This window comes from Narcine bancroftii, chromosome 1 (genome assembly GCF_036971445.1).
Source record: "Narcine bancroftii isolate sNarBan1 chromosome 1, sNarBan1.hap1, whole genome shotgun sequence".
Classification (NCBI taxonomy): domain Eukaryota; kingdom Metazoa; phylum Chordata; class Chondrichthyes; order Torpediniformes; family Narcinidae; genus Narcine; species Narcine bancroftii.
Genome location: NC_091469.1, coordinates 48,739,847 through 48,752,010, shown reverse-complemented (window position 1 = coordinate 48,752,010; position 12,164 = coordinate 48,739,847). Strand labels below are relative to the sequence as shown.

The following is a 12,164-nucleotide window of genomic DNA, read 5'->3' as shown; positions in this document are numbered from 1 at the left end:
ATTAATCCCTAATTTTGCACTGTCTACATATTAATGTATAATTCCTCATATTTTCAAATTGTCCTGCAAACTATTCAATTTTAAACTAATTTTGGGTCTTTGACTGGATTATTATAGACAATCTTAATTTCTTTATCTAAAATATAAAATACTTGTGCAGCAGTATGATTGGAGTTTGATTAGGCTAGGACTCTTCCCTGCATGTTAGAAGAATGAAAGGGCTTGACAAGCTACATGTCTAGGAAAAATTCTCCTGCCTGACCCCCTTTTCCCCTGGCATCTAATTGGCTGTGCAGTGTCCTGGGATAGGAAACCTTTTGTGCTGTTTCCTCTGGGCCACCTTTAACTGGGACACTAATTGGTTTTCCACTGAACACACTCATCCCTGCAGATTGGAGTGTTCTACCTTCAACTGGAAACTGATGACATTTTGCTGTCCCTTTTCTACTGGCTTTATCAGCACGCCAGCATCAACAAACACTGGGTATATGAGTAGATCTAAAGATGGTTAATCCCCGGTGTGAAATGGCGTCATCTGATGCCGGTGTTCGGACAATGTTCCTTTTCCACTGGACCCTGTCCCAGTAAATTTCCAATGAATCCCGGGACAGTGTCATTGGAAAAGGGGCTTAGGAGTAAGGAGGACAGGCACATAATAGGTGATTTAGAAGCAAAATGAGACATTTTTTCACAGCGAATTTAGAATTCTCAATTCTGGACGTTTAGTCATTGCATTCAAACACAGAATAATTGATTTTTTTTGGATAGTGACAGAATCAAAATATAAAGGGATAGGGCAGGAAAATATGTTTAAGGTAGGTCAAAAAATGATCTTATTGGTTGGCAAGAGTTGGCTCAGGGTGCTGAATATAATAATAGTGGTCATATTTCTTTGGTTCTTTGGTAACATAATCCTGCTGCTCCCTTCACAGCCTATTGGACCCCAATCAGATCATAACTAATGTCACTATTCTTATCCCACTAATTTGCTTTGTAATTCTGTATCAATCACAAACTAACCTTGCCCTTCATCTCATTCTATAATGCTATTTTAATCTAAAACCCCCAATTACATATTGTTGACCTGATTGAGTTCACTCTTTAATTGTTACTCTGCATTGTTCCTAATCTAATTTTATTGCTCTTTCATCGTAACACTTAATAATTTCATGAACTCATTTTTCTGAAGCCGTATATCAATCCAAAATAATAGGTCTCCTGCTCTCTTCCCACAGTCATGTATCAATCCTAAACTAGGACTGCACCTTTATCATATTTCTATGATCTATCAATTTAATCTAATATCAATTTTTTTTCCTCTTATTAATCTGGCTATCCCTACTACTGTGTTAATTGTCTTTATCTTGGCACTCTGGTCCTATTTATAATTGCATGCTTGCTGGTTTCTAATCCCCTCCCACACTCAAAACTGGGAATTTAGGCCTCATTTAATTTTTCCTGAATATTTTTACACGTGTTTATGCCAATTTTTAACTTTTTTGTTTATTTAAAAAGACTTTTGTGTGATGATACGAGCCCAGAGGACTCCAAGAACCAGCAGCAACAAAAATTCCAAGACAGTGGTTACTTAAACAAAAATATTTTTAATTTTGTTCAAATACAATAAGATCAATATTTAACTTAATCCCCTTCTAATTCTAAACACATATGTATGTGTTCAGCAATGTTCTTTGATTCACTGTTCAATCATTCACTTTTTAATTCTCCAAATTCACTGGTCAGGCATTTTTCCATTCTGTGCACAGAATTTAACATTTATGATCTTCTCCAGACTCTGATGCTTTAAATTGTTACTACTCAGGAAGGTTCTTGTTGGTTTTAGAGAAAGAGATTCGTTGTTTGTTGGACACACACAAACTGATCTTCAATCAGCCTCTTCATTGTCTTGCTGAAGAAACTTGCCCCCCTCATGGGTTTTTCAAAAGATAACCTTGTCTTCCAGGTTACCACAAAAAAATTCTTTCCCCCCCCCACCTATTTCAGGAGAAACACAACAACCAGCCAAAGTCCTCTTGTAATTGACTACAGGTGTTTAGATTAGGCTGAACTCAGAACTCAAAACCTGTCTTCAAATGGCGTCTTGCAACAGGTCTGCAAAACTTGCAGTTTCCAATGCCAATTTCTGCTGTAAACTCTCTCTCCCTCCTCTCTCTCTCTCTCTCCCTCCTCTCTCTCTCTCCCTCCTCTCTCTCTCTCCCTCCTCTCTCTCTCTCCCTCCTCTCTCTCTCTCCCTCCTCTCTCTCTCTCCCTCCTCTCTCTCTCCCTCCTCTCTCTCTCCCTCCTCTCTCTCTCCCTCCTCTCTCTCTCCCTCCTCTCTCTCTCCCTCCTCTCTCTCTCCCTCCTCTCTCTCTCCCTCCTCTCTCTCTCCCTCCTCTCTCTCTCCCTCCTCTCTCTCTCCCTCCTCTCTCTCTCCCTCCTCTCTCTCTCCCTCCTCTCTCTCTCCCTCCTCTCTCTCTCCCTCCTCTCTCTCTCCCTCCTCTCTCTCTCCCTCCTCTCTCTCTCCCTCCTCTCTCTCTCCCTCCTCTCTCTCTCCCTCCTCTCTCTCTCCCTCCTCTCTCTCTCCCTCCTCTCTCTCTCCCTCCTCTCTCTCTCCCTCCTCTCTCTCTCCCCTCTCTCTGTGTTCGCAGACTTCAAGCTGGCCCCAGTTTTATCTGTTTCTGAGCCTGGAAGACAATAGTCGATTTCAATTCTACAACATTAGTCCCATTAACAGTGAAGCCTTCATAGCCATTCTTCATTGTTTTTTGTAAAGACACTGGCAGACATGAAGTCTATGCTTAGGTATAACTCTTGCATTTCAAATGAGATGTCTTTTTGTTAAATGTTACTGAGATTTCTGTTCGCAGAGTGTGACCTAAACTCCCACAATCTAACTGTACCCCTTTTTATATATATTTATTCCATTATTGTATTAACTTAAACTGTAGCAGTAATCATTATTTCTTACTTCCATTTTGTAGCATAAACTATGAAAATATCTGCATAAACAAGTTGATGAATTCTTTATTAAGTGAATATTTTTGTCCTGTTGTTTGAAATAATAAAGTTGATAAGTTCTTTATTAATTGAATATTTTTTTCTGTTGTTTGAAATAATAAATAATAATTCTATTACTTTTAAATAATGTAAAAGTTGGAATATTTGCAAACTTTAACAGTAGTATGAGATTCGTTTATCTTAAAAGCTGTAATTCTTTGTTGCATTGACCATGCAACGAATTTCAAAATCAATAAAAAAGTGCATTAGTTATGAACAAAAATCCCATATTTCAAATATGAATAATTTATAACTGTAGCATATGGACACTGGTATAGGAATCTTTCTGTTTAAAGGTGTCAGATGGGTTAAAAATATTTAGTTGAAAAAGTGGAAGCAGTAATGAAGTGTAAAGAGGTGTACTAACTCAGTCATGAAGAATGCTTGTAACAAAATTCTAGACTTAATCTACATAAGGGTTTTGAGGAGCAGGGTAGTTCAGGTTTGAAAGGTGGTAACATTTTTTAATGTGTTTAAAATCATGGTAACATTTTTTAGTGTGTTTAAAATCATTAGAATAATATTCTAAAATTAGCAAGATAGCCATACTATATTAGGTAATGTAACAAATGATCATTATAGTGATCAATTTATAGTCAAATACAGAGGGTGAGTTCTTGCTACTCAGTTGTCCTGCCCAAGGACAGTTGAGGTTGATTTTAGAGAAGGATGAGGATCATGACTTCCATGTAGTTTGAAGATGTCAGCAAATATACAATTTTAAAAATGTTAGACATGAGCAGAATTTTAAGTCAAATGACAAAACTGAATTAATGAAGGATCTCTTGTTTCATAATAGGGCGACCTCACAAGCGAAGGAGGACATCTGAACCAATTGAAATTAAAGACCGATTGGAATCTTTGATATGTCACATAGGAGAAAAAGTACAGTTTATTTCTCTCATTTTTAAATATTCTCCAAAATATAAAACCGATAGACTTTTTTTTAAATCATGGAATGAAAATTGAAGCTTTGAATGGGGGGGGGGGGGGAAGAAATATTTTAATATACAAGTATAATTTATGCCAAACATACAATTTTTTCAAAAATTATAATTTTTCTCTTTCTTGTTCAGTGAGTGACAAACCTTAAATGATGAACAATGGAAAATAAATATTTATTATTTCCTACAATATCTCCAAAATCTTAGAAATGATATGTAATCTTGCAATTGTCAAAAGAAATGATATGTAATCTTGCAATTGTCAAATTGTATATGTTTAGATGCTATATAAATGCAAGTTCTCTTCTTTGTTGTATCTTCAGTTAATACTTTGTTAGTTGTAATATGGATGAATTATTCATACCAGAGATTTTTCTTGAATCATGGCTCTTAATATGATCAGTGTATATATTTTGGTTTACAGAGCACTTCCTCATTGGAGAGCAATCTGGAAGCTCTGGCAGGTGTTTTGGAAGCTGACCTGCCAAACTATAAAAGTAAAATCTTGAGAATACTTTGTGCAGTGTAAGTTGGATGATGTGTAGGATTGTATATGATGCATTTTAAAAAAAAAAATCATTTATGCAATTATAAGTTATTGTACCTGAATTGTTGTGTAACTAACTAGATGTTATTGCTTGTATGGATTGGAAGATTACTATTTATATTCATTCACAGAATTTGGGCATCAGTGGCAAGGCCAGTAATTCATGTTCATCTCCAATTACTTTTGAACCATCTGGCTTGCTAAGGTATTTTGGTGGCCATTAAGCATCAATTTCATTGCATATAACAAATCAATTAAGGACTATTAGATTTTAAAGAGCATTAGTAAACAAGGTATTCCTTTTATTTGTGACAGTCATGTAGAGTTAAGTTTACAATTATTAGTATTTCTCCTTTTACCATTGTTTAATTAGCTGAGTTTAAATTCTTCATCTGTTTTAGTAGAATTTGAACATGTCTCCACATCATGAATCCATTCTGCCACAGTCTTCTGGATGATATGTATTGTCTCAATAAATTGCTGTTGGTAAATGGTGATGAAAGTTGGGAATTTTAAAAAAAATAAAAGCAGATGCTGAAATAAAATTTAAAAAAAGTTGAGGTCAGTGACTCTTTATCGGAACTAGAAAAGAGCTGAAAAAATATCTAGGATTCATAGAAAGGAATATCTGTAAATGGATGATGCCATATTAAATGAGAAAATGTAGCAGTTGGATGCTCTTTGGAAAAATTTTGCTTATGTACTCATTTATTATTGTGTCACTGTATCACAGATATTCACTTTATCTTATCTCTCCTTTCTGCAACTTCCTCCACAACTTGAGATTTGCCTCAGTTTTGATGATGGGTTTAGAATCTGAAACATTGATTTTGTTTGTTTCCATAGGTGCTGTCTGACATTGCTGATTGTTTCTACAGTTTTTTGTTGTTTTTTAATGAAGGATTGAATAGGGGTATAAGTAGCTTATTGCAGTTTTCCAGGTGTCCATTTTCTGGATTGCATTAACTGAATAAACTACTTTTAGTTCTGTTTAAGACTGAATGGGGGAATTGCAGAATCACTAGGAAAATTAATCATTTAATGGAAGAAAGTAGTTTCAATGGAAAAAAAGTTACCTGTATCAATATTATAGTTTAGGTACATATAGCTGAAGATATTTTAATATTGACTTCTGCCATGACAGCTTTTCAAAATTAATTTCAAATGATAGCTGTAGAACTGTAATCTATAAGGAGATTACTGGCAATGAGACCAATTGGGCATTTTATCACTTTAAGTGGAACCCTTCCATACTGTTTTTTTATTAAGGTCCTTTTCCTAGATAAAGGTGAAAGAACCTTGTTGGAGCAGAGGAAGTTGAATTATAATTTGGGTTAAACAGCGAAACATTTTAAAGTGCTAAAAATATTAGGGGAGACTGCTTATTCCAATTCCTTTACCATTATTGTGAAGATCCAAATGTGGATTTTTTTTTAAAAATCATTCATTATGTAGAGATTTTACCAGTTTTGGAACCCTATCTGCTATTCATAATCTGAGGAAATCTTGAAACATTTTTTTGAAGTAAATAAATCTGCTGGTTCTACTTGTTACTCTTACTGCAGTTTAAAAGTTCTTAACATTTGCTACATTGGCAATATATAATTTTCTATTTATAATAAGAACGTATAGTACTTGGTGGATTATTTGACATGATTTTTTTTTCTAGAGCAAGACAGCTTCCTGAGAAATTGCCTGTATACACAACTCTGGTGGGGCTGCTAAATGCCAGGAATTACAACTTTGGTGGTGAATTTGTTGAAGCTATGATAAGACAACTTAAGGAAATGTTGAAAACCAATTTGTTCAATGAGGCAGTTTTTTCTGTAAGTCTCATCTTATTGAGTTAAATAAGTTTGCTCTGAAAAAATCTTGAGTGCACTGTTTGCAATTGTATATGTTTCTTCTTTGGCTTTGCTTCGCGGACAAAGATTTATGGAGGGGTAATGTCCACGTCAGCTGCAGGCTCGTTTGTGACTGACAAGTCCGATTCGGGACAGGCAGACACGGTTGCTGCAGTTGCAAGGGAAAATTGGTTGGTTGGGGTTGGGTGTTGGGTTTTTCCTCCTTTGTCTTTTGTCAGTGAGGTGGGCTCTGTGGTCTTCTTCCAAGGAGGTTGCTGCCCGCCGAACTGTGAGGCACCAAGATGCACGGTTTGAGGCAAATTCAGCCCACTGGCGGTGGTCAATCTCCATCGGGCACACAAAACTCAAAACGGTCAACCAGTTTACCTATCTCGGCTGCACCATTTCATCGGATGCAAGGATCGACAACGAGATAGACAACAGACCCGCCAAGGCAAATAGCATCTTTGGAAGACTACACAAAAGAGTCTGGAAAAACAACCAACTAAAAAACCTCACAAAGATTAGCGTATACAGAGCCGTTGTCATACCCACACTCCTGTTCGGCTCTGAATCATGGGTCCTCTACCGGCATCACCTACGGCTCCTAGAACGCTTCCACCAGCGTTGTCTCCACTCCATCCTCAACATTCATTGGAGCGACTTCATCACCAACATCGAAGTACTGGAGATGGCAGAGGCCGACAGCATGGAATCCACGCTGCGGAAGATCCAACTGCGCTGGGTAGGTCACGTCTCCAGAATGGAGGACCATCGCCTTCCCAAGATCGTGTTATATGGCGAGCTCTCCACTGGCCACCGAGACAGAGGTGCACCAAAGAAGAGGTACAAGGACTGCCTAAAGTATATGTTTGGATTATAATAAAAATAACAGAATTTCTTTCTCTGTTTTAATCAAAACAATAATCACTGGCTATTAATGCTGTTTGAAAAGTGATGATATCACATAAGAATGTTGATCATTGGCACTATTTTGTTTCAATTTGTGGCCATTTGACTCCATCCTCCCAATACACACACACATAGAGTTAAAAAAGAAAGCTAGCAGATACTGTGATTGTACTTTGCACAAAAATGCTGGAGAAGCTCCAAGTCACACAGCAAAGATAAAGATGCATAACCAATGTTTCAGGCTTGAGTCCGACATCAAGGTATGAAAAAAAAAGCAGTCAGGCACCCTACATCCTACACAGAAACAACATATATACATAGAAATAAATATATATATATATATATATATATATATATATAAATAATTTACGGGCTTCTAGGATTGTTCAACTGTCTCACCTGCCTGTGGGAAGAAGCTGTTTCTCAGCCTGGAAGTAGTTTTTAAGCTCTTGTACCTCTTCCTTGAAGGTAGTTTCTCAAAGATACTGAGGGCCAGATGGTAAGGGTTCTCAATGATTTTCTGATCCATCTTTAAGCTCCGTTCCCTGTAGATATCACTGACAGAGGGAAGAGAGACGCCAGTGATCTTCTCAGCAGTTTTAATTGCATTCCTTTCTGACCTCCAATCTGCTGCTTTGCAGCTACCATGCCCCGCCATAACGTAGCCAGCCAAGACAGACTATTGTGCTCCTGTAGAAAGTTGTTGGGATGTTGGCTGGTAGTCTTTCCCTTCTCATCCTCCTTTGGATGTATAGGCATTGCTGCTCCTTCCTGACTAATGAGGAGGTGCTGTGGGTCAGGTTAGATTGTCCTTTAAATGGACGCCAAAGGACTTTGTGCTTCTCACTCTCTAAGACAGAGCCATTGATATGTAGTGGGGAGTGGTCCTTCGTCCTCCTGAAGTCCACAATCATCCCCTTTGACTTGTTCACATTGACACTCTGGTTGTTGCTCTTGTACAACTATACAAGACTTTCAACCTCCTCTGTAAGCCAACTCCTCATTGCTGCCAATGAAGCCAAATACCATCGAGTCATCCACAAACATGATGATTTTGTTGGCGCTGAACTTGGTAATACAGTTGTGAGTTAGCAGAGAACAGTCCCAAGGCTTTTTTTTAACCCTAGTTATACTATCTGTACATTTTTGTAAGCCTTTTCAAAACCGCATTTTTGACTGCACTTTTAGTACTCTTAAGATACTTGATGTTGATAATGTATTAATGATTCAAGCTACCAAATAGCTTGTAACATAAATGGTGCAAACTAGCTTTCATTTTCATGAAAGGAAAGGTATTGCTAGATTGCATTAAAGGTTTTGAGGTATTTTAACAGCAGAGGAAGGAATATGATGATAGAACTGGGAACAAACCAAGATATTTATGCAAGTGAGAAGCTTGTTTTCCATTTCCAAAATTGCAAAATGTCTAATCTTCCAAGCAGAAGTTAAATGCTTAAAATTTCTTTGCTCTTTTTAAAATGAGATAGTGTGCCAGCTTGCAAATGGAAAATTCCATTCTTTGCAATTAAACTATGCTCTTTATGCAGGTTCGTTTTCTGTCTGATCTTGTGAATTGTCATGTGATTGCTGCTCCTTCAATGGTGGCGATGTTTGAAAATTTTATCAGCGTAACACAAGAGGAGGATGTACCACAGGTAAGAAATTGTGGTTAAATGGAGAGTCTTGACCAGAAATATCAATAACTCCTTTGCCTCCAGTGAGTTCTTCCAGCAGATTTTTTTAGGGGGGGATCAAGTTTAGTTTTTAGATGAGATTGTTCTTCCCTATAATGACCAAACTGGATTTTTTTTTGTTTTGTTCAGTATGCTGCATAACATTTTTGACAATGCTTTTAAAACTTTCCTTGAAACCTTTTCTTCATTTGAATTAAAAAAAAAACCACTACATTTAGCTTTCGTATTCTCCAGTCTTGTGGATTAATATCTAGACAGTGGTGACAAAATATTAACTCCAAAAATCACAAGATATTTTAGCAATTTTAGAATTGCTTGCTATTGTCAGATCATTGACAATGATCCTTCAGCTGGTTCAATCCTGCCCTCATGAACTCCCTCCCACCACTCTCATTTTAGAAAATACCAATCTTAAGTTTCATTTGATCCCTCTTGATGTCTATGACACATATGAGAAATAACTTAAATTTTTTTTTGATGGAAGTGCCTATAAATTCAAGTTGCTATTTAAAGTTATTTCCTAAACTATGTAGGTTTTTATAGGTGTTAATATTAATTGGTGTTGTAATATCTTTTAAATATGTATCACATTTACTTTGCTTTAGGTACGGTCTGACTGGTATGTTTATTCAGTACTTTCTTCTCTTCCCTGGGTTGGAAAGGAGCTCTATGAGAAAAAGGATGTAGAGATGGATCGTATTCTTTTGCAGATTGAGAGTTACCTGAAGTAAGTGATTGTTTTAACCTTAAAAATGGATGATTAAAAAAAGATTTAGAATAGGTTCTTAATTGTATTTTTGACATTGTTCATTCTGTAATTAAGGTGCTTAAGAAATGAATTGGTCTGGTTCATTTACTTTTTATTTTCTTGAATATATACTATTCCACTTTCAATATACCTTTCTAACAGAAATTACCAATGTATTTTTTATCACTAGCAGATCTTTCTATGATTGTAATCTTCACATAAGTTTATTTTTTTAGAAATCAGGGTATTTTAGGAATTTTAGGAATTAAAATACAGTTTCTTCATTCTGATATTAGCAGTAGACAGTTGAGCAAGGGTCAAGGATCTTGATCAAAGGTCCAGACCTGAAACGTTGACTGTATGGATACTGCCTGACTTGCTGAATACCTCCAGCAATATTTTTGTTTGCTTTGACTTTTTTGATCCTCTCCCTAAGCTCTCTTGAGATTTTAATCAAAGAACGTTAATGTATCCCAATGGTCTTATTTGAAAAAGATTAGAATGAATTGTAGAACTGCAAATTTGATGCATTACTTTTCCATTTAACATTATTCATTTGCACATCTGATCAAGGCATATTTTTCATTTACTCTACCTGTTGTAGGAAACGCCAAAAACATCATGTCCCAATGCTACAGTGCTGGACTGCAGAACAACCACATATACAAGAAGAGGTAAAAAATCTAATTGGAAAACTGATCCATTTCCTTTTGAAACAATACCTGGATCTGAAGATTTGAGTGGTTATTCAATGCGGATTTGTTTTTCTTTTGAATGGAATAAGAGAAAAATTCCCATCTTGCTGTATCAATTTTAGAATCCTTTAATATCCTTTGAATTTTGCTTTTTTTTTTCTCCATTCGACAAGGATTTTACTGCTGGCTTTAAGACAAGTTGCATGAATCCGCAAGACAATTGATGTTGAGGTGTGTAGCAAAAGCTAATAGAATAAGATTCAGCTTCAAGGATTGGTTTGAGCTGTGCCATTTTTTATAAAGTATAGATATATATACTTTATTTAATATAAAACCACTTGGCAAATATATCACAATATTTCAAATAGATGTGGTATTTTATAAAAAAGAAAGAAAAACCTCATAAATCCCCTCCCCCTAACCCCCTATAAACTTAAAAAAAAATAAAAAGAGGGACAAGTAAACCACAACAGGAGTACTTCACTTTCCAATACTTTTAAACTTATAAATATTTATAGAGATCTATAAGAGAAAGAGTAGGTTCGAGGTTCATTTAAATTTTAATACCGACAGTTTGTAAATATGAACTCCATATTTCACAAAATATATGATATTTATCTCTTAAATTATAAGTAATTTTCTCAAGTGGAATACAACTCCAAATTTCTGCATGCCATCTCTCCATTCCCAAATCAGTATCTGTCTTCCAAGTTATAGCAATACATTTTCTAGCTATTGCCAAGGCAATTTGAACAAATTTTACTTGATACATATTTCAGTTTTAATTTAGGTTTAATCCCCTAACATCTGTTTTTTTTTAAAAAGAGCTGTGTCTTCATTCACAACCAGCAGACTATAACAATTGGTTTTAAATTTTTAATTATTGAGCAATGCTAACCATTCTTCTGTACCCAATCTCCCTAAAGCCTATTTCCACAAAGTTGCAAGAGATTTCTGCTTTTTATTTGTTCCATCCCAAGTGAAAGCCAATAGAGAGGTGGATTTGAGACTCCAAAAACAGGGAAAGATCCAGAGGTCAAGGAGAAGCAATCTGGCACATGATTACATGTAGGACAGGGTATTTGATAATAATCAAGATCTATATTGCAACTTGACAACAATTATGCCTGAATTATAAAGACCTGATGATCTGTTGCTGTATTTTGCAGAGGTAGTGCATCACAGTATTGGAGTGTAGAGGTTCAATTTCCCTGGGTAATGACCCTTCAGTCCCAGCATGAATTGAAGTGGAGGAGCCAATTAGTAGCCTAACACTTCGAAGCAAGTGAAATCAGAATTTAAGTAATTACTCTGCACCCTTCTCAAACATAAACAGAGATAAAACTCGACAAATTATATTGGAGAGATAAAATTACTTGTGAAAGCTTTGTGAAGGGACGTTGTGGATTTTTTTCTTCGCATTCAGCGAACAGGGATATGAAAATTTTATCTCAATTCTAAACTGCAAGGTCATTTGTACATTTATCCTATTAAGGAAAATAGTGGATGGATTTGAAAAACTTCAAGCAGTAAAACTTCAGCACTGATGTCTTGAAAGTAATCAGGAATGACTGATTTGTTTGGAATTGACTTTGCTGTAGGAGCTTGCTTACTGTTATTTTACATGAGCTTTTTGTTTTCTTTAGTAAATTATACATTAGGACGTGTTAGTAACAATTTCTAAACTCCAAGATATAATTCTCTCTTTAACAGCAATTCGAAG

The 12,164-nt window shown here is 36.0% G+C and overlaps 1 protein-coding gene across 4 annotated transcripts in view; it reads left to right on the top strand.

Moving 5' to 3' along the window:
• Positions 1-12,164, top strand: part of LOC138757991 (nuclear cap-binding protein subunit 1) — a 58,547-nt gene that overhangs the window by 1,360 nt on the left and 45,023 nt on the right. Inside the window, exons 2-7 of one of the 4 annotated variants that reach the window (XM_069926223.1) lie at positions 3,857-3,942; positions 4,426-4,526; positions 6,218-6,374; positions 8,852-8,959; positions 9,604-9,725; positions 10,351-10,420. In XM_069926223.1, the coding sequence (XP_069782324.1) occupies positions 3,857-3,942; positions 4,426-4,526; positions 6,218-6,374; positions 8,852-8,959; positions 9,604-9,725; positions 10,351-10,420 (644 nt within the window). Of the gene's footprint in view, positions 1-3,856; positions 3,943-4,424; positions 4,527-5,016; positions 5,110-6,217; positions 6,375-8,851; positions 8,960-9,603; positions 9,726-10,350; positions 10,421-12,164 lie in introns of those variants that run through there. The other 3 variants (XM_069926232.1, XM_069926241.1, XM_069926250.1) reach the window with 3 other exon arrangements.